The sequence below is a fragment of the Patiria miniata genome, unplaced genomic scaffold, assembly GCF_015706575.1.
Source record: "Patiria miniata isolate m_02_andy unplaced genomic scaffold, ASM1570657v1 HiC_scaffold_1, whole genome shotgun sequence".
In the NCBI taxonomy this organism is placed as follows: domain Eukaryota; kingdom Metazoa; phylum Echinodermata; class Asteroidea; order Valvatida; family Asterinidae; genus Patiria; species Patiria miniata.
Window position 1 is genome coordinate 18302739 of NW_024037047.1, and position 26733 is coordinate 18329471.

Here is a 26733-nt window from a genome sequence, read left to right on the forward strand (position 1 = left end):
ATTCATGATATCTAACGAAATAATGTAAATCCCGCAACTGCTATAAATATTGGCAAAGACAAGCCAACTCTACAATTATATATTTTGTTATTACTGCTCCCTGCACCGAGCTTTTTATTTTATGCACAAATAAAATTAACCCAAGTTCCGTTAGGGGCCCAAATCCGCCATCTTTGTTCTTGACTTTCTTCATCTACTCCCCGATAAGTGAGGAGTGAGAATCTTGTTCGCGAACACCATTCGCGTGTTGGTTCTTGTCATTCGAAACCCCGTTCTCGTGTTTATTCAACACGAGAACGGGTTTTCGAATTCATACGCCCACGCTGTGTACGTTGTCATTCCTCTGAGCATGCGCATGAGTGCTTCAACGACAGAAATGTGGCACGACTATATGTTTTGAGACCAAGTGTTTTTGAAACCTGCCCACATTACTCAAAAATTGTTTGCAAAAAGATGGAAGATAACAAGTTCTGGGTGTCAGGTAGCCGATCACAAACAGCCACGAATCGGAAAAGGTCATAAAAAGGAAGTTTGATTAACGAATAAATGGATGTTTTTGTATGAAAAGGATCTAAATCTCGAATCATAGTGGACACGGCCAAATTGTCAATAACCTTGTCAGATTTTTTGTTCAGACAAGGATCGAGAGTTTGAAGTAGTAATGTGAGACGGCAACCCATTAGAAACACTAAGCCTGTGAGTCTGGCGCAAACACGGCTTTACCCCTAGGTCTGTCCCAGCGGCAATTCGTCACCGAGTGACGCGTATTATTTGACCGTGTCAGTGTCACTAGCGCAATACTGTGAAACGCCTCGTCCGGCTCTTAATAAACAGCAGAAGGGCTTGATTGTGAAAAACATTATCAAAACTCATTTTCCCTGTATGTTTGAAATCAAGTGTGGACTAAGTTTCGTGATGTGCAGTTTAAAACTAAACATGGAATCCACCTTACAAATAAGATGACATAAATGGAATAAAATCTACGTGGACGGTATAATCAGTGAGATATTAAGATAATTGTATACATTTTTTTCAAATATCCAGTGCAGATTTTTCCACCACATTTTGTCAGTGTGCATAAACGTCTGGTGAATCAGTGCTGGTGCAAAAACAAGTTGTGACACGTGCGAGTGTCTGAACATATGAACAAATTCGAAACGATTTGATTTTCATAGTTGAACAAAGAAATTGACTCAAAAGTCGAAGCGGGCTTTGAACTGTTAAACCTCCGGATTGCCGTCCCGGTGCTCTACCAACTGAGCTATCCAGCCCTATGTTGGCGGTTCCCCAATTTGTCAATGTCTTGTTCAAGGGGCACTAGCAGTCGGAGCTTTCTCTTTGTGGTTCATTAAATCAAATGCTTTGATCACAAACACTGTCAACCATAGCTACATGTGTTGAACACAAGCCCGAACTACGGTGAATTAACCATGTTATGTCGCAAGCTGTCCTTTCCAGCGAACACCAAATATGATGGTACGGAAAGAGTTACCCATGACATTCCCTGCAGGTGTATTCAAATTAAATCCGGCTACGTCATCAGTTCCCAGTTTCCCACGGTCCCTCACATTCCTGGGAAATTTTAATTTGCATTCCTGAAATGGCCTGCTCCCTCGTCACCGCATTAATAAAAAAGGAAATCTAGCGTCCCCACAAAATGTGATTGGCACATTGCGGGAACCGATTGGAGCATGGACTCGCGGGAAATAAACGCGCTGAAACGTACGTGCTCATGTTTTTAAATCAGTTTGATTTTCCACAACGAGGTGTTGTGTTGGCATGTTACTAGTCACAATAAACCATTGATTGAGTTTGAGCAAAAGCTGATTTGGATCTTGCTTGCCTTCCATGATTTCATTTTCTTCAGATTCTAATAACTTCAGAACTCAAAACGGAATGTTAAAGAATGACTCGGTCTTGCTAAGAGGCTAGGGAGGTGTATCGGGAGGCGTATATCGGGTGTCCGTCAGAAGCGTCCAGACGCTAAAAATCACTTCAAGAAAATTACTTTGAAAGGCCCCATTATTCTCCCACGCGTATTATAAATCGTACAAATTGTAAAATTGTCACATGTAAGAGCCATAGGCGTAGCAAGCGAGGGGGGGGGGTGGGTTCAGGGGGTATTTAACCCCTCCCCCCCCCCCAATATTTGGAAAAGACTGTCCTTTTCCGTTCAAATATTCTTTTTTTACCAGCGCTTACCCCCCCCCCCTCCCATTTATTTTAAAGAGTGCCTTTTTTTCTTACTAAGTGCCATTTTGCTTAACAAGTGCCCTTTTTTTTCTGGAAAAGTGTCGTTTTTTCCCCCCCGAAAAAGTGCCCTGTAAAGAACTAGAAATTAATCATGCCCTTTTTTGTGCCATCGGCCGTTACGGGTGCCTTTTTTTGAAAGCCGCACATTAAAAGCACCATATATTGTGCACAAGTGTCTACATTTCAGGACGGATGTGCAAGTGCCCTTTTTCAAGAAACGTTTACCCCCCCCCCCCCTACTGATACGCCACTGAAGAATCAAATTTTTGTCAATTTCCAATTTCCGATTAACATGTTAACATTTCATGAAAATAGAGGCAGTTTTCTGCACCTACCCTTAGTTTTGCTGGAAAGATTTAGGCGATTAGGCGTTCTCACGCAAAAGCGTAAGGACATAATCCGCCATCTGCCATACACACGACGCTAGAAAATTTCCATAGAATAAAATTCATGATTGTTTGACTGCACGTTTGTCTGTCGGTCACACTGTCGGTCTGTCGATCTGTTCTGTCAACCATTCAAAGGTCGCAAACGATAACCACTCCTTTTTGAGTTCGACGTGTGCAAGACAGTAATTGTCTATAATCTCTGTTTCAAAATTCATTATAAGGACCACACATCCTTATAATGAAGGCACCTTGGGTAATAAATAATGAATGATTGAGACGGTTCTCATCAGTAATTAATGTTGTGCTTTAATATTTTATGGTTTTTCGTTCAGCGCACAAACTGTCAAGTCATATGTTTAAACGTTCGGTTACTGTGAAAAAAATAGAAGCTAAGCGGCCTTGCCTGGGTATATAAACAGCGCCCTCAACGTGCGTGTTTTACCCGCTACCCTCTCTGTAACATTGGTAAAATAGGCCGAGCATTAATGCTCGCTGTTGATTTTTAATGACAGGCACGGATCTTGCTCGATTGTATTGATTGTTGCCGATATTCATGAATAAAACATGTGAATAAAATTAAGTATGTTTTTTAGTAACTTTGTGTTGTGCACCATGAATTAATTAACATTAACATTTAACAGTGACACCGCGAAGTCATAGTGCGACACATCAACATAGGTACATGTCTCTATCTGTCAGCTGCGTCTGAAAAAAAAAACCCAGCTTAACCAGTACCAGTATCTGGAGCGAAATGAAAATTATATCCAGGGTGTCATCAGACTCTCATAATCTGACAAGTAGCAAGCCATACTGCGCATGTGTTACGCGCGCGCATTCAGTGCTTCTTCGTCCAATAAGATTTACAAATTTCACATGCGTCTCAAATTAATTAAGACATGCGCGTTATGCGCGTCATGCGCGTCATGCACGTGAGCGCTGCACTGTAGTTGTAGTTGATTTACATGTTGGATGTCCTGTTGTCCGTGTCGTCGGATCCTTGGAGCGGGTTACCGTTGCACAGATGACCACGGGTCAACGACCTGATCAGTCGCTTGTAACCCTCGCGGAACGAACGATTCATGATGCCGTAGACGATACTACAAACAAACAAAAGAAACAAGGAAAAGAAAAAAAGCTGAAACTGAAGTATCAAATCTGGAATGTGTTGAAAAAGTGACACTTTGGATGGAAAGCATGAATGGGCTCTCATAGCAACACAGGCGAGAGACAGAAGCTTACACAGTACCAGTTCACTGGTTCACGTGCTCTGTTAATAGTGCAAAGGAGAGTTCACATCAGAAAGGCAGGTGTTTACGTCTGGTTCCCGGTCCTTATACACTTAAAAGAAGGGCGGGAACCAGTTCGCTGTTTCGCATGCTTTGAACTGAGAAGTAGGCCTATACCCGTCAATGTTTACTATGAGATGGCATGTTTGCAATTGGGAAGATGTTGAACCATTTTGGTCGAAGAATCAACTCGATCTCGAGTGAACTCGGTCTCAAGACAACTCGTTCTCAAGACAACTCGGTCCCAAGTCACCTTGGTTCCACTTCCAAGTCATCTCGATCCCAATTCATCCCGCCGATATCCCAAGTCAACTCGGTCGTAAGTCAACTCCAAGTCACCTTGGTTCCACTTCCAAGTCATCTCGATCCCAATTCATCCCGCCGATCCCAAGTCAACTCGGTCCCAAGACAACTCGATCCCAAGTCAACTCGGTCCCAAGACAACTCGATCCAAATTCACCTCGATCCAAGTCAACTCGGTCCCAAGTCGCTCTTACCTATTCATACTGGAATTGGCATGGGCAAAGATGATGGCAGCCACGTACAACTCATCTGGGTACGAGTTGTGTAAATCGGACAGCACAATGATGGTATAGGGAGTCCAGCAGGCTAGGAAGACGATGAAGATGACGACTACCGTCTTGAGGAGGCGGGTGTCGATGGGTTTGTTGGACGGGGCGGGGGCCATGATGCGCCCCATTGATGCTGACTCCGACTTCCATGCTTGAATCTGAACCGCGGAAAAACGAACAAAGCAAAACTCAAGAAGAAAACTTGGACCAAATCCAATATTAACATTTACATCTGCCTGTCTTACAGTTCAAGCAGAATTTTAATTGAGCTGTTTAAGTCAAATCACAAGTCAGGTTACAAAAACAGTGGATGCAAAATGGAAAACAGGAATGTGGTTTGTCTCAATTGATTATGAAAATATTGTCACGTGACCTAAAACTTCAAGACTTGTGCAAGACTTCTTTGTGACTTGAGACTGACTTAATTGCTACTTTTGATCAAATGTCAATGAGCCGTTATCAGATTGAGTGGTCGAGTGGTCTGGCATCTGCAGTCGCGCAACTACGGATGGCACGGGCTGGCACGTGCCCCCCCCCCCCCCCGTGTAAAATCCTGAATTGCACAACAATAATAGATCAGTTGCCTTTGGTCCCCTCTGAAAAATTGGTACACCCCATGTGCCCCCTATAATTTTAACCCTAGTTATACGTCGCTTGGCATCTGCACGAGCGAGCAGGAGTCGTGGGTTCGATTCCCACCCGAGCATGCTTGTCTTTTTTCTCTCTCTCACAAACACTCGGACAGCACCGAGCACACATCGTTGACGGACGAATTGAACATATTCTTGTCAGGAAGAAATCTTAATCTCTAAAGTATTAAACCTCTTTTAAGTATTAAAAGTTACGGCATTGTAAACAAGTTTCTAATATGCATTACGTATGGTAACTCTTCACTTCGCAGTATCCTTCATTAAATTGATTGTTTGTCATGATGATGCACTTTTATTGCGAAAGAGAAAACAACGAGTCGGCTATCAATTATCGTTCAAAGATCATACCTGTTTGTTATTAGATAGTTAATATTAGATAACTCTAAAGAGTGGCTGTATCTAGCCTTTTAATATTTTGCTTACGCACGCGAAGCAAAAGTAAACCTCTTTTGTTTATTGCTCGAAGATTGTATAATCTCGGTAGATAATTCAATAAGCCGAACCGATTTATTTCCAAATGAAAATTGACTTCAGAGTGCACTGTTCATTTCCATTAGGGAAACCTCCCAGTGTTTGCTATTTATTAGCGGTTATTAATGAGTGAATGTAAATTGGAATGGTTGAAGTTGCGGCACGAAGTCTCGGGTTGTTGAACTTCCGTAACTCAATTATTTGGCTTGATCATTGTACCGACATGCTCATTCTGCGGACTTGCAGGAAACAACATTTGTGTATTGGTAATAATGTGTACGCTGCATTATATAGACACGACTTGAAATACGTATGGGTATTAATGTCTGTCGCGTCCGATGTAAACAACCAGTTTTTGTCTTTTCTCGGGAACGGTAAGACATTAGGTTTGTTTCCTTTCAACCAGACCTTTGAAATAGGATAAGTAAACAATCCAAAACATGAAATTTTCGTGGATTTCAGGCCTTAATGCCCCTTTAACTAAAAAATAGCTTTCATTTTGTGCATAAGTGAACCCGCCCTGCGAGAGCCGAATTATTGTCTGGCAGCTAATAATTCGACTTTTGTGAAGAAATAATGTAATAAGTAAACGTCGGTGGATTTTTCTTTGGTTTGATGTCTCATTCAAAAGTGAATAACCTATACATTGCTAGGAAAAAAAGTGATTGAATAAAAACTAATCTGTTTTTCGAGACGAAACTTTAAAATAGCACGGCGAATGTATGTTTAAGTGAATAAGTTCGGTTTGCGCAGTGGTGTACTACTCTTGCCTGCCATACATGTGGCCCAGGTCCGATTCCTACCAAACCAACAGGAAGATCGGTGTATTCCGTGGATTTGACCGCAAATATGTTGTCAGTCTAGTGTTTGTTTTCTTGCATCCTCTAAAAATTAAGCATTTCCTCATTGTCATCTTAAAAAAAAAAAGAAGTTTTATTACAAGCTACAAAGCCAGTTTAAAAAAAAAAAGATTATTCAATTATTAAAGTACTTTTTTGGACTTTGTAGAGCCTTCACATGAACAGGCGAATTATTTAACGAACATGTTTTTCTCAATATCCATATATTTGTACGGTTCATTCACATAATGTCACTATGCGGCGACTATAAAATGTTATGCATGAACACGGTATGAATAATAAAAATGCTATATTGTGATGCGAGTGACTGAATACCGGCAACAGTTGCCAGCTATGAAATATAAATGAGGAACCAACGAATATCAAATGAAGTATCTAAAAAAAAAAAATAAGAAGCAGTTTATTGTGGCGACCTTTATCAAGCCGACAGTATACAAATAATCAATATTTATGAATGCAATGGGCATAATATTCACTACATGTGTTCAGCTTGCTCAAGGCTTGTGCAATTGACCTATCGCCGTTTGCGAGTTAGCCACGCCCCCTATATACAACCCCATGGAGTTTGTGTACACGCTGCGTCGACGCGATTTTAATTCGATTCTACCGTGATAGGTCAATCAGCTGATTTGATGTTTTGTTTTATAAATTGTAAATAACATATTGCAACCATGCATGTGTGCATATTCTACCCTTATACCTCACATTTCTGGCATTAATATTATAAATCACGTACATCCTGCAAGCAAGACTACAGTCAATTGTCGTGGTAACTAGTGTTTGTCGAGCAAACTTTTCAAGTGCCTTGCGACTTTATGTGCATAGAATCTCCGTAATAAATTGACCCTTGGGTTTGAAGGTTTTTTTTGGCAGCTTAGTGATCTTTCAAAGCAATATTTTATTCTATAGTAAGTACACGAAAATGGCCTTTTATTCAAACCTTCGTGTTATGCGCCTTGACGAACAGAAACGTCTTGATGTAGCAGACGACGACAATAGTCATGGGCGTGACCACGCCCATCCCGATGAAGTATAAGGTGTACCCATAATGCCCCAGTCGGTCGAAGGAGCAGCCTCTCTTCTTGGCGTCGAAGATGTGCGCCCCAAGACCGACAAAGTTCGGGAAGTCGATCATGAAGCAGAGTAGCCAGAGAGCAACTGCCATGAGAAGTGTGTTCCTCCGCGTGTACACCCTCTGGTAGATGGAGCTCTTGGCCACGCAGATGTAGCGGTTGATGCTGATGGCGGTGATGCTCCAGAGGGAGCAAGTACAGCTGATGATACAGATGGAGGCGGCAAAGCTGCAGAACACACGGTTTTCCATGAGCAGGCCTGGAATGAGGTTACCTGAAGAAAACAAGTACTGATAAGACCGGGAGATGTGGTTTGGAACATCACAAGTCAATCACAAGTACAAAGTCCAATCACAAGTTTGGTCCTTCGTATAATAATTGATGAAAGTGATGTCGTTTCATAGTTGAATAGATTGCTCCTTGACTTGAACGTGGATGACTTGCGATTGACTTGTCAGGACTCGATTCCAAGTTTCCAACTCTGCTCGAAACTGCTCGAATCTTATTTAATATAATTATGTTCAACGCTAATTACAGTTTATGTCAGGTAAGATGTGCTCATTGCTTTGTCTTGTAAACGTGCTGAAATCTCAGACATGGTACATGTGCTGAAATGTTTGATATGTTCTGCTTAAATCATACTTGGTAAACAAGCTAAAATCTCATTTATGTCTGTTGAGACGAAGTGCTTAATTCGATGGTTCAATAGTACGATGTGCCTAACCGTAACCTTAACCAAGTTCATGCCTGGGTTGAAAGGGTTTTTGTGGAGTTAATTCTAATAAATGCAATGAGATATACAGACTTACCAAGTACGTAAGACAAGTCCACAAACGAAGTGACGCAGAAGTCAGCAATGGCCAGATTGAAGATGAAGATATTAGCCACGTTCTGACGAAGCTTGCGGCGTGTCAGTATAGTCGCCATAACCAACGGGTTACCGATGTTGCCCCAGGCCATAGAGAGCACGAAGAACGTCACCAGCACGGCCCGGAAAGCGTCGCGCTCTCCATGCAGGAACTCACCGGACTCGTCGCGCTCGGTCAGGCCGGTGAACGAGGCGTTGGTCGGGGTGATGAATTCTTCGGCCACGCTGTGCTGACCAGTCATTGTGTCCATGTCGGCTGCTTTCCCGAAAGCCGTTCGTCAACCTGTCAGGCGATGAAAAGGAATAACAGGGGTCAGTTCGATTCATATAAGAAAATCCTCGCCACATTTCCTCTCATCAAACATCTTTTGATACGTTACTGTTCACGAGCCGTCACCGTTTGGAGACCAAATCTATTGTTGATCACTGTGTGCGCATATTAATTGAAATATTCTAATGCAGGGAGTTTCCATAATATTATGACAGGGGCGCTGTAAGTTGCCGTGCATCTTGGAGTTGCAGCACTGCTGACATGAACTGACACAATGGAAACCGCATGCAAGCGTGAAGTGTACACGCTTGCAGCCATTCAGATGTCCACATGAGCCAAGTTATCGCAACTGTAAAGTTCGCTCAAAATCGTATACAAAATAGTGGTTAACTATATAATTATTTCAACCACACTGAGAAAAAAAAAGTGTTCATCAAGAACCATTGATTTTTTAATTTTACATGTAAACTTAACTGATCGAGACCTATACCGTAGTCTTTGCCCGAGGCTGGATGCTGTATTTTACTCCCAAATACAAGGTAATGCGTGCGCGCGGAGTATATGCCTGAAATCTCCTGGGTAGCGCTGCCAAAGTTCTTAAGACAACATAACTGTTGACAGCGTCCTCTACCGCACGCCATGGCAGCTTCACCGGGCTTGTCAGTGACTGGCTGGGTTCCGTAATAAACTCCAAATCTAGAGGCCAAGACTACACCTACCGAAGACTATCTCAACTGGAGCTCTCCGTTGCAGACTGGTCTTTGTCGTCAGTGCGTGATCAAGTGAATTATCACAGATATATATATACTCGGCCAGCAACACTCGCCGGTGAATAAGCTAGACCAAACGACTTGTAACGTAACGACACTAAAGGGAATATATAGATGTATGTGAACGGTGCCAATTATAAGCCTGCATTGATCCTAGGTATTCACTCGGAAATATTTCCAGAAATGGTTTGTCATTTCGCTTTCGATGTTGGCCTCTTCCTCGAAACCTGGCCAATTACAGATGAGGACGTGTAACCCAATAACAGGATGGGGTTAGACTAGAATTGGAACATTTTCTGGAAAGAAAGGTAATATATACGGTGTAGATTACATTTCTTTCCAGAAAATGTTGCATGGATGGCTGTACATAGAAAAAGAAAACCGGTCAAGATGTAAACCAAAACATACATTTTTTTTAAATTAAAGATATATTCGTCTCCCAATGGCAAAATATCGGTGTTTATGATTGCTTACTATATACAGGTGACCCAAACAAATGCAACCCTGAAACATTTGTCCTTTTTTTTTAAAACGTGATCTATGAATTTTTAAGTTTTGGATATGAGATTAAAGCTGAGACATTGCGTGGCTGAGAAAATGCCAATTATGTAACAACACTCCTGGTCCATTTCAATGACATTACCACAGTCAAGAAACATTTATTTTAATATGTCTTTCATTAATTGTGCAATTTCTTCAGTTTTTGGACATATTTATGATGCTGAAAAGGTTCAAAATAGGACTAAAAGGATAAAATACCTGTTCGGGTGGAAAACAAAAGGTATTTCCATCAAATTCATTCGTACTCTTGTCATGTTCCGTGTTGTTTGTAAGGATTAGGACACAATGCGCTACATGCATTTCATGCACAAATAGGTACAGTGTAATCCCTTAACTGTGGTAATGCCACTGGAATGGACCAAAAAGGAGTTGTGTTACATAATTGGCATTTTCTCAGAAACCCAATTTGCTGTTTTCATGATATTTTTCAGCATTTGAAAGAAAAACCTCTCAGCTTTAATCTGATATCCAAAACATAACAATTCACAGATCTCGTTTTTGAAACAAAGCAAATGTTTCAGGGTTGCATTGCTGGAGGGTCACCCTGTATATTCAAAGGTTAGATACACAGGAAACACACATTCAAATCCGGTTGCCATTGTCTTTACCTTGCACACGTATTTAGCACAAACGCCATTTCATTACGAGTCAAATTATATAGCAACGTCAGACTGGAGCCGTAATTCATACAGAGTAAAAGACACTTGAAGAAATCAGGCTCCACATCAATGGTACCACCTTCGTAAATGTGGTACAAATCGGGGAAGGCTACCACTACTTGTAGCGACTGTGAGACCCACCTAGGCCCCCACCATCCCGGGATACACCTATTGGTTTAGCGTCTGTAGATATTTGGAACTCTATATGTTTGACTGTTGGGGCCCGCATATCGCCCACATTGGCCCCGTCGGTCCCATTATATTAAATCGACAATAAAACAGTTACCACAACTCGCAATCACAACAGTTATAGATATGTAATTTAATCAGTTTACGTTTTGTATAGAATTGATCCATCGTAAATCAACGAGAGAACACTTTCCAAAGTCAGTGTGTTGTAATATCAGATACCATTGAAAAAACCTCAGGTATTGGCGCCAAAAATACAGTTGTTTGTTTACCAAAATATGTTTTACCGACAAATCTGAACATTTTGGTATTGGTATGCTGATGTTCCTGAAAAGTGGATAATAATCGTTTTTCATTACTTCGTAACTTGGAGTGTTCAAGAAATCACGACTATAGTTCCTGGCAATCTGACCTTTGACATGGTGAAGTTGGAAAGCTGATTAAGTATCCGGGGAGCGTGGGCTTTATTCATCGAACGCACGCTAGTCTAACATGGGTAAATGGGCTTTTGTAAACTGACTTTAATTTTGGACCAGCCTATCGGTTATAATTATCGCTGGGTACCAAGAGCGGCGCAGGTGCAACATACGTCACGAAACAAACACTAGTCAACCTACGATCCTTGATCGAACTTGCTCGATATCGGTGGAATACATAAAACAGCCGTTGACTTCAGTAATAATCACGCCCACTTCCAAAAATTGTGAAAAATACTCATGACACATCATGTAAAAGCTGGTGTGCACCCCTTGAGACGTTAATACCACAACGCCCTCTGTTGTCCACGCAAACGAGCTCTACTCTCTCGTTATTGGACATTCCGATGATAAATTCCTCGATCCCAGTTCCAAAAAAAATTGAAGATGATCAATGCATAGGCCTATATCAGAATTAAAGCTTGATTCGCCCTCTTTCATGTGCACTTTCTGTTACTTTCTTTGGAAGTTCACCAATAACTTTGGGGTGATTTTTCCCTCCAAAGATGATCACCCCAAAAGTGGACCTGAAGCCAGTCGCCATTTAAAAATAATAAAAGTCCTTCATTCCATTGCAAAATGGGGTGATTTTCGTGTCCAATTTCAAATCCTAATTTGTCAAAAACAAGATCAAAGACCGGTTCAGAGCTGGGATCCTTCATATCTACAAACCCTCAAGTGCAGGGCCACATAACTCTCTTAAGAGAAAATTGAAAGTATACACATTGTTAGTTGGCCGCGCGTAGGCAATTTTTGGCCCTTTAGTCAGCTGCAACCATTGATCTCCATATACACAGACTGGATAGGACATCGCGTACGAACGTGCGTCCGCGCGCGCGTTTTTTGAAAAGGGTAAAGAACACGATTTCGCATTCGAGTTGTGTACACTTTCGAACGGAGGATTAAAAAATGAAGTTGGGTTTTCTTCGGTTTCTTTGTCATTTTTGAAAGAATGAAAGAAACAGAGATCTAAATTGATCAAAATCGACGAGGAGTATAGTCAAGGTGTGCGCAGCATTAGATTGCTGGAGTCGGGAAGTAAGGAGCGTTGAAGAATAGGACAATTATTCGCAAGTAAGTTGTTTTTTAACGAGGCCTATACAACATGGCATGGAGGAATATAAACATAGCAAATTATAATATCGTTAGTGTTGTCGCTCTGAGTTTGAGGGGATGGAGGCCTGTGTGGTAGCTAGCGAGATATTCTGTTCAAATTCCATGCGATCTAGACCTGTCATGCTGTTTGCCGCCCATGTTGTTTTAAGACATAGGCCTCAACGTGCATGACTGACCCGGCAATGGCAATGAACAAAAGTTGATTTGTTTAAAATAGTTTATTCGAATAACCTTTATTACGAAAGCCCTGTAGTGCCATCAAGTATATATTTCGCCAAGTTCGTTTTTATGAGTTATATATTTCGCCAAGTTCGTTTTTATGAGTTATATATTTCGCCAAGTTCGTTTTTATGAGTTATATATTTCGCCAAGTTCGTTTTTATGAGTTATATATTTCGCCAAGTTCGTTTTTATGAGATACATTTTGTCGAAGTTCGTTTTTATGAGATACATTTTGTCGAAGTTCGTTTTTATGAGTTACATTTTCTCGAAGTTCGTTTTTATGAGTTACATTTTCTCGAAGTTCGTTTTTATGAGATACATTTTGTCGAAGTTCGTTTTTATGAGATATATTTTACGGAGTTACGGAGTTTTATGAAGTTACGGAGCCCCTAAAGGGACATCCAAAATTATTTTCTTATCTCGTGCGCACGACATAATATCTCGTGCGCACGAGATAATTATCACAGGCGCATGACATATATGACGTGCGCACGACATAATATCTCGTGCGCACGACATAATATCTCGTGCGCACGAGATAATTATCACGTGCGCACGACATATATCTCGTGCGCACGAGATAATTATAAGTATTAACGGAGCTTGCTGCACTTGCAGCGGACGAGTTTGTGTGTAACGAAAGCAGCGTGTCTGGTACGCTGCCCCTAAAGGAACATCCAAAATTATGTTTTTATCTCGTGCGCACGACATACTATCTCGTGCGCATGACATATATCTCGTGCGCACGACATGCGCAAGCTCCGTTAATGCTTATAATTATCTCGTGCGCACGAGATATATGTCGTGCGCACGAGATATATGTCGTGCGCACGAGATATATGTCGTGCGCACGAGATATATGTCGTGCGCACGAGATATATGTCGTGCGCACGTGATAATTATCTCGTGCGCACGTGATATATGTCGTGCGCCAGTGATAATTATCTCGTGCGCACGAGATATTATGTCGTGCGCACGAGATAAAAACATAATTTTGGATGTCCCTTTAGGGGCTCCGTAACTTCATAAAACTCCGTAATTCCGTAAAATATAACTCATAAAAATGAACCTTGCGAAATATATAACTCATAAAAACGAACTTGGCGAAATATATAACTCATAAAAACGAACCTTGGGAAATATATAACTCATAAAAACGAACCTTGGGAAATATATAACTCATAAAAACGAACTTGGCGAAATATATAACTCATAAAAACGAACTTGGCGAAATATATAACTCATAAAAACGAACTTGGCGAAATATATAACTCATAAAAACGAACCTTGGGAAATATATAACTCATAAAAACGAACTTGGCGAAATATATAACTCATAAAAACGAACCTTGGGAAATATATAACTCATAAAAACGAACCTTCCGAAATATATAACTCATAAAAACGAACTTGGCGAAATATATAACTCATAAAAACGAACCTTGCGAAATATATAACTCATAAAAACGAACTTGGCGAAATATATAACTCATAAAAACGAACTTGGCGAAATATATAACTCATAAAAACGAACCTTCCGAAATATATAACTCATAAAAACGAACTTGGCGAAATATATAACTCATAAAAACGAACCTTGCGAAATATATAACTCATAAAAACGAACCTGGCGAAATATATAACTCATAAAAACGAACTTGGCGAAATATATAACTCATAAAAACGAACCTTGCGAAATATATAACTCATAAAAACGAACTTGGCGAAATATATAACTCATAAAAACGAACTTGGCGAAATATATAACTCATAAAAACGAACTTGGCGAAATATATACTTGATGGCACTACAGGGCTTTCGTACTTTATAACTTTTATATGCAAAATCTGATTGAATTATGTCTGCCTTGGCTTTAGCTCTACTCAGTGAAGCGCTGGAACTTCGGTACCCTCCGAGCTACCTTGGCTTAACGCCTACTCCAGAAGTTGTGGAGTTCAACGCAAGTATTTTTATGAGCTTCCAAGATGACTGTCACATTTTTGACAGTTTGTATGGTGAAGAAAGCAATGAGTACTTTTACGGTTTGAAATTATGTTGTGTACGCCGTTATATAAGATTACTAGCTATAGCCATATACACCGCCATATTCGCTCACAAAAACGATTCCCATTACACTTACAAGTAATTATATTTATTTTCAGAAGTATAGCTAAACATTTAATTATAAACAAGACCGTGCGTAGCTTGAATTATTCTTTGACATAATAAGTATAGTACTATTTTGGTTTGTGATTCATCTCCTTTCACACAATATCACAAGAGGTGAACGATGTCATTCCCTGATCAATCTAGGGACGGGAAGAAGTTTTTACTGATAACTTTGTAAAATTAAGGTTTGTTTACCTTTTAGATTGTAATTGATGTATGTTCAGGTTTTTTAATAAATATATCAATCATTGGAATGAATATCCATACAATTTCTCGTGTGAGTGTTCAGTTAAAAAAATATGATGTCATTTTAGCATATTATTAATACAATTATTCATTTCGTTGATGGAGTAATTCAGTGTGCTCTAATGACCAATGTGCCAAAAATGAAATGGCAATTAATTTTACTTACAATCATTTTTGGGAGGAGGAGGGATTTAAAAAAAAATAAGGGAAAAGGAAAGGGGGGGGTTCTTGAATTTCGAAAATGCATAATAAGAAAGTGTATATCAAGAAAGTGTGGAAAAGCTGTTTGGAGGGATTGAGGGTAACTCTTCATCGTTCAGTTATTTTTTTTAAAGATTGTTTTGGAGGAACGCTTGAACTCCCTTCTGTAAGAAAAATTCCACACAATAGTCCATTTTCCAAAGTAAACAAAGTGAAAGCACAATGCGCGTTTACCCGTCTGACAGTAAACGCGCCGCCATTGTTCGGCTGCGCATTCGTGCACAAACACGGCGCGATGTCCTATCCAGTCTGTGTATATGGAGATCAATGGCTGCAACCATCGGATATAGACCTCTATCATGCTGCCACCATTTCAGTCATGTTCCCTGTCTCCAATACCAGTACTGAATGATAGGAACCAGACTATTTTCCCGTTCAGTCTCGCTTTGGTTACGTTGATTTGAATGGGAAAAAATACAAATGGTCGCAACATGATAACGGTCTATTCCGCTGTACCTTCGTTCTCTCTGTCACTCATTTCACAATGTGACAACTTGATGGATCGCCGCGCACGCGAAGCTCGTCAGAGAGAAATTCCGACAAAGGTGGGTTTAATTTCCAGTGGAGCGCGGAGAGGACTGTAAAGATTGAAAATTTAATCACGGGATTTTCCTCGAGGCGTGACTATTACACGGACCAAAATAAGACCGGGGAAGAAGTGTTAATTTGCCCTTGGAAGAGACAGATGCGCCATCGGCAATATCACTTTGATCTAGCTTTCATTATGTTCATATTTCCTCCCCTATACCATGGCCAACGTGTTGAGTGTTTTCAAGCAGATTCCCTAGACATTTCTGGACCAAAATATCCGGAAGTAAAATAGATTTCCTCTTTTGAGAAACGAGTTAATTAAATTTGATATTCTGTTGCTTAGAATGAAAACTGTGCTCTCGAAGTCGTCAGTCATTACCGTCTTGCCAGAAATTAAATTTGTAGCTGATAGATGATCAGTCCCGGTCAAAAGAAAGGACGAATGTGCTTCTTTTAGAACACAATTTCCCTTTTTCCTGCCGATCCTAAAGACAATTTGAAACCGTTCGTGTCCAAATAGCGTACCGAACTCGAGCAAGAATTGTGCTATTATTTTGATAGAATTTCAGCCATAATGTTCGAAATTTGCAAAATTAACCTGTTAGAGCTGACCATCAAACTACTGAGATATTGGATAACATTATATATTTGCACGATGCATGAGAGAAGGTTTGCGTCAGCACCATGTAACAAATCCCTTTCGCGAGTTTGTGAGCTTCTGAAAAGAACCGGGGGCTGAACTCAACATTTCCGACAATATGCTCTGCCCGTCGTCAGGAGACCACGATATTTGTATTCACTAAAAAAAATACAGCGCAGATTCATCTATAATAACCTTAGACTTAAGTCCAAGTTTGAGCCTTCGATTGCATTTTCCAAGGGTGCCGAGTTTTATTATGTTCTGAAATCTCGGATTTATCTGCTGTTCCGCACCCAGCTACCGGCTGAAGTTAAGACCCTTCGGCTCAATGCAGCTCCATCTTTATACAGAAACATCAAAATATCTCGTGTTAGGTCGCTTGGTTCCAACAGTCATTATTTTTGTAATGACTCTGGCTGCGCCAAAGCCGGAACGGAGCCGGAATTTGGAAAGTAGCTATTGTGTACACCAGTGCACTATTCCCTTATAATGAAAAAATATGCATTTTGAAATTAAAGCGAGCTTTGAAGCCAGATTGATACGCCTAAGCTAATGTAATTGGATGATTTTTGTGTGACTTTATTTAGAAAAGTCAGAACCGATTCATCTTTCGTATGCCGGCAAAGTCCTCTACAGTTAGGCATATCAGTCAGTTCTTTTTGTAGCCCATGGACTTAAGTGGATTTTACCACCACCATTGACGGGGTTTCGAGCGGATTTAGTCGGCTGCACTAGAGCACAAATCTTCGCTCGTGTGAGTCTCGAGATCTTGACACGTCATGATAAATCAATGGTCATAGGGCTCAATACATGTATTTCATTTTTCTCCGAAGGCCTTCGCAACCAAGAGTGTATAATAAGGGGGATTTAGGGAGCACGATCTAAAATGGCCGCCTGGTACATTAAACGGCTCATTAGCTATCACATGCGCTTCAAAATCAAAGCTTTAAAGTGCTTAAAAGTGGTGCGTCACACACACACAAAACTCATGCGCTTCACTTTTAAGACGCGGTTATATTAGAAGAGTGCGGCCTACAGTCCAAACATGCAAGGAGGTTCAAAGTAATTGAGAAAGAAAATCCACTCGTTTGATCGTGTGGAATATCGGGTTTCACGCTCGTGTCACACCGCCGACATCAAACGAATGCAATAAGTGTAGTATTGCCGGTTCGTCTGATCGTGTAAACGATAACGTTTCATTCTCTTGTCAAGTCTCCTACTTGAGTTATTGTCAGCTTCGTGTCAATGTGCCAGGTAGTGCAACTGAGCATGCGCGGTCTCAAACTAAACGCGCGGTTTGTGAGCTTAACGATCTGCAATACTTCAGAGTTGGTATAGAATGTAATATTACACCTTGAGTCAAAGTCAAGTGTAACATGAACACGGCTTTCGCAAAGATTTTCGCCATGTCAGACAGATTTAGGTTAAGAGCAGGATCGTCTAGCACACCCAATATCCTAAGATTGTCCTTCGTTTCCGGAAACAATTATTATGCGCGAAAAGAAAGAAAAGTAATCATTTTCAATGTGTGAAATTGTCTCTCAATTTCAAACGAGTTCGATCACAATTTATTGATTTATAGGCCTACGTCATTGCACCGACAGACTCGAATTTTAATATTCACTCTTGATGGCGCGCTTTGGTGTAATGGCTGCCTCGCTTCTCCCAGAAGCAGGGAAATCACAAGACGGCGCCTTTAAGCTTTGTGACTACATTGAAATACTATACGCATTCCAACTTGGGAAAATAAGGACGCGCATATCAGGCCAATATTAAATTCTGATTATTGCTTCTAGTTAAAGATATAGTCCATCATTTGTAATTTGTGCATTTTGTTCTTTGAAGCAACAAAAGTGCTCAAAATCTAAAGAAGGGTTCTGAACAACTAACCTGATGAAGTTTCAGCTCAGCTTCAGCTGTATATTCCGAGAAAAACAGCATTCTAGGATCTCAATTTCAAATCAAAAGTTGATGAATCATGTTTTGAATTGCGCCTGAATTCAGCGTTCGAGACACGTTCTCGCTGAGCCGATTGCAGCTACGCGATGTCGCGCACTGATCCGACGAATTATAGCAACCGGGGGTGCGTGTGCGTCGTGCCAATGCTTGCGCGCGCTTGGCCGAATAACAAAACGAACTACTAATTTAAATTGTCCTACGGTGCGTCGTAAGAAGCACCGTTGGAAAGGCCTTCTTTCGTTGATTACTTCAAAATGACAGCTTGCCAGAAAGAATAATTTCACATGGAGTTTAGTTCCCTTACTGTCTTTCTACCAAGTATGTTTTTCAACAATAATTACGCCAGTTACTTTTCGGATGGCTGCAAATGATGGACTATAAATCTGGCCTCTGTCCGGTTCGTTAGTGTGACGTCAGTTCAGTTTAAACCACGCCCACTGGCCATTAAGTAGCAATGGAACCATTGGAACCGGAAGCTAACGCAACGTGAGTGTTTATCCAATGGGCGCGAGTAATCAGCGGTGCGCGTGCGTGTATGACGTTTTTACTAACGAACCGGTATGACCAATAGGACTGAATACCACAATACGCGCGCGCCTCATCTTTAAAAACACGTGCAACATGTGCGCGAGCGTTACACCACCGCAGTAAAAGCTTCTAATTCTGGTCGCCGGATTCCACCTAACAAAATGTTGACTGCTGTGTAATGTGGGATATGACGTTTTGAACACCCGAGGCGCGCATATTTCGCCTCGGGTGCTTTGCGCACCGAAGGTGTTCAAAACGTCATATCCCTCATCACAGCAGTCAACAATTGTTTTGTTATACCTCCGTCTTGGATTCTTTGGATTGTGATGTAAAAATCACGAAAACAAACAGCAGTAAATACAACAATCATGACAATCGAACGCCAACTCACCTGCATGTCGCGTGTTCGAAACAACTGATCGTCTGCTAGTTCATTGCTCCCACTCATGTGTGGAAACATGGTGAAAATAGCGTGGGTACCAACGATAGAAGCGATTCACACTGTATACGGATACCGTACGTACAAAGTCATAGCAGACTCCCTGTGGGATATCACGTACGTGATATCCCACAGGGAGTCTGCTATGACTTTTTTAAACTTCACACGTGATCGTTCTAGGCCAATGAAATTACAGTATTCAAGACAGAGGTATAACAATTATTCTTGTCGCCGGATTCCAGAATTACTGAGTGGAATCCGGCGACCAGAATTAGAGCCTGGTGCCACCGCAGAAAATGGCTGCCGCCGGAACAGCTAGTGCTAGGGAACAATGACGTCACGTTGTTTGCCGCGTTGCATTCTGGAAAAATGACGGCATATTTTGATCGGGGCGTGGGGCGCTGTGATCCAATGGATACCGTGTTCGATTTGTGTGCCGTTGTACATGAGTTCGAATCCTGACCGTGGGAACACGGTGCTTGTGCTCTTAAGCAAGGCACTTTACCATTATTGCTTCGTCCTTCGGATGGGACGTAAAGCCGTAGGTCCCGTGTGTTGTGTAATGCACGTTAAAGAACCCAGTAACACTTATCGCTAAGAGAAGGGGTTTGCCCCAGTGTTTCTGGCAGTGGCTGCAATATGCGCCGCAGCACCTTGTCAACCCTTATAAGGTGCTACATAATGGGTCTCATATTTCTCATATACTTTCTTTACCTTTCTTTAATAATAGACATAATAACCAGCGCCTTGAGTACCTAATTGTTGGTAGATACGTGCGCTATATAAGACTCCGTTATTATTAATATTATTATTATTAAAAACAGACAAATACACAATGTCGAACGAGACGATTCAATGTATACGGGTCCAATTTATTGTTCCCTGTTCGCATAAAATAATAGTGGCCATCAGTGTAACGACAAAGGGGCGTGTTTACAATGCCCTGGTGGTCGGCTATTTTAATTAAACCTCGTGCATTTATTATAACCGCTTGATTTGGTAGCCAATTACATATCATACGTTTTCTCTGTTCAAGTGGTTACGATTAATTACATGTGTATATGCTGTGGAAGATCTTTGATCGTTGCAATGAGCAGAGGAGTGCATGTGCAACAGAATACTAATTTACCTTTTGTTATGTTGTTTGTATATCCACTAAACATAATAGCAGTTACTTGTGCAATCTTCCGACAGGGCAAATTTTCACTTGCGCGTATTTTCAATGGGCGTGGACCTAGACCTAGCTCTAGACAGTTGATTCGGATGCAAACTGTGTCATGTCAAAGTTCAACTTTCCAGCTATAGACCTTTCTGCGCTTGGTTGGCAGACTGCATTTTTGCCAACCACGGCCTGCAAAACTATGGAGTCCAACACTGCAAAAATGAAGAAGAGTTATTACAGATCACTGAAATATTATTTGATACTTGAAAATATAACATTTTCAACAAGGCTACAAAATAATTCCTACATATGCCTTTTGACTATGTGTTGATAGCGTTATAAGGACTTTTTTGGAAAAATATGTTGCCAACCACGGCTTCAATTTATGCGCTTACGGCAGCCCATATCAAATGGCGCCAATGTTTACAAACAAAAGAAAGGCCTATTGCTCGAAACTTTACCCAAAACCGTTCGTTTATTTAGCTCATGCGCGAGTAAGCTGGTATGGGGGAAGTAATCGAACGCCCTCTTCCTAATTTTGTTCAGGGATATCAACCAGCCTGCACGAGTTCATGCCTGAAACATTAACAAAGCCAGCAGGGCATGGCACAACCTCGAGCGCAAGTCCTGGGTTAGGCTCAACCAATGGACGCACTCTAAAAACCGCGTTCAGCAACTGAACACAATCTTCTAATAACGTTTTGCCTTTCACCGATGTATAAACACTGTTTACTCAGTGTGTTACCTCCTGAGTGAAAGTTGGAAACAAAATCATTCGGGTGGGACTAGTGCAGATGTCTTACCACTCGACCACCGAGCTAACGGGATCGGTTGGCTGGTTCGAACCCGATGTACACATAGCAGCGGGTACCGCATTAACTATTCATTTAAGAAGGAATTTTGCGTCGGGATGATGTAAATCATGATTAGAATGTGCCCTCAACCGACGTATAAACACTACATACGGTACTCAGTGTGTTACCTCCTGAGTGAAAAAAAATTGTAGCACAAAACATAATAATGATTGGAAAGCCAATTTTATAAGCTACTTTTAAATGAAAAAAAAAATTACTGAAATTGCTCTATTCATTCAAAGAAAATCACCATTTAAACGCAATGACCCTAAAACCTGTTTCGTAAAAAAAAACCAGTTTATTGTGTATTCTGACTGCTTGGAACAACAGGAAAATCTCACAGAATAGTTGTTTCAAAACTGTCAACAACTGTTGTACACAATATCTTTATTAACAACCCTGGTTAGAAACAATATGATTTATAAAATCCACTTAAAAAAAAAAAAGATGGGCCTTTAAAGGACTTTGTTGAATATTTTTAACTTTTAACTTTTAGCTGAGGTGTTTTTTTTATCGCAGGTGATGTTTGAAGACAATAAGCCTCTGTACTACGTACGTCACACTTTGTTTACGTGTGTGCTTTCATATGGTGCTCAGTGGACCGTGGGCCCCCACTGGCTCCATTGGAAAGTGCACATGTAAACAAAGTGTGACGTCATTAGTACAGATGCTTATTGTGACGACGATTCTACAAATCGCATTTAGTGGACGAAAAAGGTTTCAGGGTCATTGTGTTTATATGGTGATATTGTTTGAACGGATTGAGCAATTTCAGTATTTTTTTTTTCATCTAAAAAGTAGCTTATGAAATTGGCTTTCCAGTCATTATTTTGTTTGGTGCTAAATATTTTTTCTTTAAATATGAAATATAATTTCTGGGGTTTGGGTTCCGCTTTTTTTACTCACCCTGTACGAACGGTGACGAAATCATGATATAAACTCAATCAATAGTACAAGAGGAAACACGCAATCGGCAAATAATTTGGACATCTATATACGGGTGCAACTCGAATTTTGTTCCTTCATATTTTTATTTGCCGACCGACTAACCGACCCTACTTTAGACTCAAAAAAAAATATGAGAACCAAAATGGGACACCCTTTTGTTCAGCAACGGGATCCAGCAAATGGATTGTTCCCTCAGAAGTACACAGGCACGCTTTCAACGACGTTTATTCAAAAAATGAAAGGGAAGAAAATGATATGTGACTTCTTCGCAATTCCATTCTCGTATTCCCTCGTACCGGGGGTACACTATCTTTGCATTGGTATAACTTCAAACTCGTACCCAAGGGGCACATACGTCTACGCTACAATTCAACGAGTTTGCCTCCGGGGAAGAATCGCGTCTCCTCGTCCTCAATGGCACTTTTTTCCCCTTCAAATTGACCCTGGCGTTCTTGATCGATCCATTGCTATACTATGATGATTATATAGTGCACGCGGTGTGACTGCACTGTGCGAATTTGCTTCGTGGATTATCGGGAGATTGAGGTTATATCACGAACGCGAGTGTATAAATCCGTCAAGGAATTTCTAGTCACTTTCTGCAGTGAGGCTGGACTTGATTGGACGATCAATTGTCCAAAATGCCTCTGGCTTTTTGACTATCTAACCCGCATTGGTGCCAATATGTATACTAAACGCTGAAGCCATTACCAAACCGTATAGCACACTGCACTTTCTGTATTGCCTAGAGTGAAAATATCTGGTCGGTTGAAGAGACGATTCACTTAATTCCACCGATTGGAAATTAAGGACCAGACGTTTTAGGGTGAAATCCCTTATTCAATACATGTAGTAGTATACAGGGTAGTCCCAAAACAGTTATATTATTTTAAGAGGCATATTTCTCAACATTGAAGAGGCACGTTGCAATTGTTTTAAGATATTCCTAAACTAAGGTCTTGGTCGTATATGCTGAAAACGGGGTTGAAAATAAAGCTCAACTTTTATAGCGGCCATTCACAGAAGAATGGTCAAAATCTAGTTTGTCCACGTCTATTGCGGTCATGTAGACCTAATTACAATTATTGCATTTCTTTGTGTTGACCATATCTCACAGACCTGCGGTGTGGACAAACTGGTTTTTGACCATCTTTCTTTAAACCATCGCCATTTCTCAATTTAGGTTTTATTTTCAGCGCCGTTTTCACAATATACCGCGAAGATGCTGCAGTATATATAGTTTATGAATATCTTGAAAGAATTTTTAACATGTCTCCCCAATTCCAGGAATCTGCATCTGAAAATGTGTGAACGTTTTTTGTTTGGACCACCCTGTAGTTTCCACTGGATTGATCCTTGTGTTTTTCCCCAGAGTATTTCAACCTAAAGTTAGAGTTATTTTCCTCTAAATCGTCTGGTCCATAGCTCTGTCGTTGTAAAGTAGAGAGCTATCCGCCAAAAACAGTAGCTATAGTAAGTTTGGTGGGAACTGCGAAGAGATATTTCAAGAAAAAGCAGCGTGACACACTTGTTGGCTACTTTGGGTTGGAAATCCCGGGACATACCGTTATTTCGTTTTACCGTTTAGGATTTCCTCAAAAACAAAAACAGTAAACGCACCGTTGACCGTTTTTTCGTTTTACAGTTTTGTAAAACGGTCAAACGGTATTAGGTCACAAAAAACAATGACCTTTTTGTTGTTTTTCTTAATTGTTGAAAGCGATAAACGGTTAGTTGCTTCATTTCAGAGTGCTGTTTTACAAAAACATGACAATGAAAAACTGTCAATAGTCCTGTCGACCATTTTTTGATTTAGGTTCGGAAATTAAGCAATGCACCTAGGAATGTTAATGCGTCCTCATGGGATCGAGTCATTGCCTGGGACTCAAATTACCCTCCTCACGATTCGTTCTCGACATACGGTTTTCGAACTGGCTATTGAAGAGCCGCGCCGATCTCCAATTTCCTTCAAATATCTGCAACTTCTTCAATCGTATTACCATCCTGTATTCATTGTAAAAAGTAATGTCCTCCCTTGAAGTCCACCAACTGAATCGCGTGGGAAGGGGGGTCAGGGTCACGCCAGGAATCACACCACGCATTATGCCGAGGTAACACTTTTTCATGTAAAGCATGGTCCCCCCAGGCTCCATCCCCCTTGCCCAGCACCACAAAATACACCACGGACTGATCACTATGACACTGAAATAAAAAAAAAAACAGTCTGTATTCAATACTGACCGTTTTGCTGTTTTTCAAAGTTATTTGTGTAAAACTGTAAAACAAAAATCATTGATCGTTATGCTGTAATGAATTTTATTAAACTTATAAAACAGAGAAACCGTATTTATCTTAATACCGTTTGACCGTTTTACAAAACTGTAAAACGACAAAACGGTCAATGGTTTGTTTACTGTTTTTGTTTCGAGGAAATGCAAAACGGTAAAACGAAATAACGGTATGTCCCGGGATTGTTGGACATCCCTTGAAGAGAGGAGGGAATCAAACCAACTAACATTCTTGTACAAGGTCATTATAGTAAACGTTCAACCAGATGCACTGCAACCAACGAGTAACAGGTAAGGGAGGGGAAACAACTGCCAATTCACTGCAAGAACCAATATTTACATGCAATCTTTTCCTCCAAGAACTGTGAGAAAGTAGAACAAGCTACCTCAAGATCAGTTTCAATCCCTGATTTAGTCTAATTTGCCATTCTCCAGGCCTCCTTGTCAGAGTTCCGTGAATTCTCAAGAGGATAACCACCAAGTATACAAAGTACAAGTAGATATGTAATTTTAGCAAACTACAGTGCTATTTTCACAATACATGGTTGTAATTTGGTAGACTTTACAAAAGGCAATGGGAGAAGTGTTTTATTGAAAAGGTACCAGACACCAAGACCGTTAATTTGCATCATTCTATGAAGTGTTTTCAGGAAAGGAATATTTCTTATATAGCTTCACATTTTCAGGTTTATTTGCTGTTCACTTTTTATATATTATGCACACATAAAGACCAACATCAGCATACCATATTGACTTCTATTTTCCTCTTTGTTATTCTGGTTGTAGAAATGTGTTGTTGCTAGATGTGTTTGTTGCCTGTGGGGCGCAATTTACCTTCTCTTTTGTAAACTTAATTAGTTAATAGACAGTGTGTATAAGTGCACCCATTGTTCAATTTGCAGTGTCTAGGCCCTATGTGGACCCATTGTATGCGTTCAACTATACTGGGGCACAATTGTATATCTTATTTGGACCTCATTATATTAACGGTATTGTAAATTGCAATTATGCTATAATTTGATATTGCCGTGTGGATATGATAATGGTATAGGGCAGTGCAGCTGGGGTATAATTGCCATCCTTATTTTGTGGATACCATTTTCAAAAATGCGGTTTGTACCTTCTGTGTTTGTGTTTTATCGTTTTTGCTGGTCCCAGAGAGCCAAGAGTCCTACCTATCTCACTCACTGACTGATGTCACTTGTGAGCCGGCAGTCCTATCGTATAGGATTACCCCGTGACACAGCTTATGGATGGGCTAAATGCGGCTCATTGTGTGGTCCAGATGCATGAACATGACTGTCCAGTTAATGGCAATTCTGAATCGATTTAATATATAGAATGTGTGCGCTGTGAGTCTACCTTTACTAAGCTTGCATTATCATTATTCATGTTATTCTTATATGATAATTGTAAATTACACCATTTGGGAGACACTACGTCAGAAGTTTACCTTTGGAAGACATGTGCCTCAGCTCCTATTTAGAGGCAACATTTTAGTGTCGCAAATAGGCTAGATCGATTGCTCGTGCTCCAATTAGTAAAACTACCAAAATTCGTCTGGTAGTATAAAGTAAAATTGGGGTTAGGTGACATTAAAGTTGGGGGAAATGTGAACACAGGTCTATGGGAATGTCTTCCTATAATGGTTTATTTTTCCGGTACATGATTATTCATGAAATGGAATTTGCGTCGGGGTGATGTCGATTCGTCGGTAAAGGGCAAAAGCGAATATGGATTAACATTATTATTATAATTAGGCTATTATTACTATCTGGTAATAAAACCAAGGATTCCTCACAACTGCCCTAGGCACTGTAGCTCGCAAAGCTGATAAAACCCGTATAGAGAAGACAATGAGAAGAAATTACAGTTTTAGAGGTGGGAGGAAAACTCCAGCAGAATATTCTGGGGAAGGCTCATGGAATCAGGTAGGGACTGAAAACCCAATCCACATGTTGGCCCAGGCGGGATTTGAACACTGGTCACAGCAGTGGAAGGCAAGGAAAGTACCGCTACGCC

General features: G+C 40.6%; 1 protein-coding gene across 1 annotated transcript in view; it reads right to left on the reverse strand.

The window, feature by feature from the left end:
* Window positions 1–2722: 2722 nt before the first annotated feature.
* The window catches only part of LOC119724259 (melatonin receptor type 1B-like), a 30110-nt gene continuing 6099 nt past the window's right edge, over window positions 2723–26733 (reverse strand). Inside the window, exons 2-5 of the mRNA XM_038195233.1 lie at window positions 8364–8705; window positions 7422–7828; window positions 4426–4658; window positions 2723–3739 (exon numbers count right to left, since the gene is read on the reverse strand). Of these exons, the coding sequence (XP_038051161.1) occupies window positions 3601–3739; window positions 4426–4658; window positions 7422–7828; window positions 8364–8673 (1089 nt within the window). The 5' untranslated portion in view covers window positions 8674–8705 and the 3' untranslated portion in view covers window positions 2723–3600. The remainder of the gene's footprint in view (window positions 3740–4425; window positions 4659–7421; window positions 7829–8363; window positions 8706–26733) is intronic.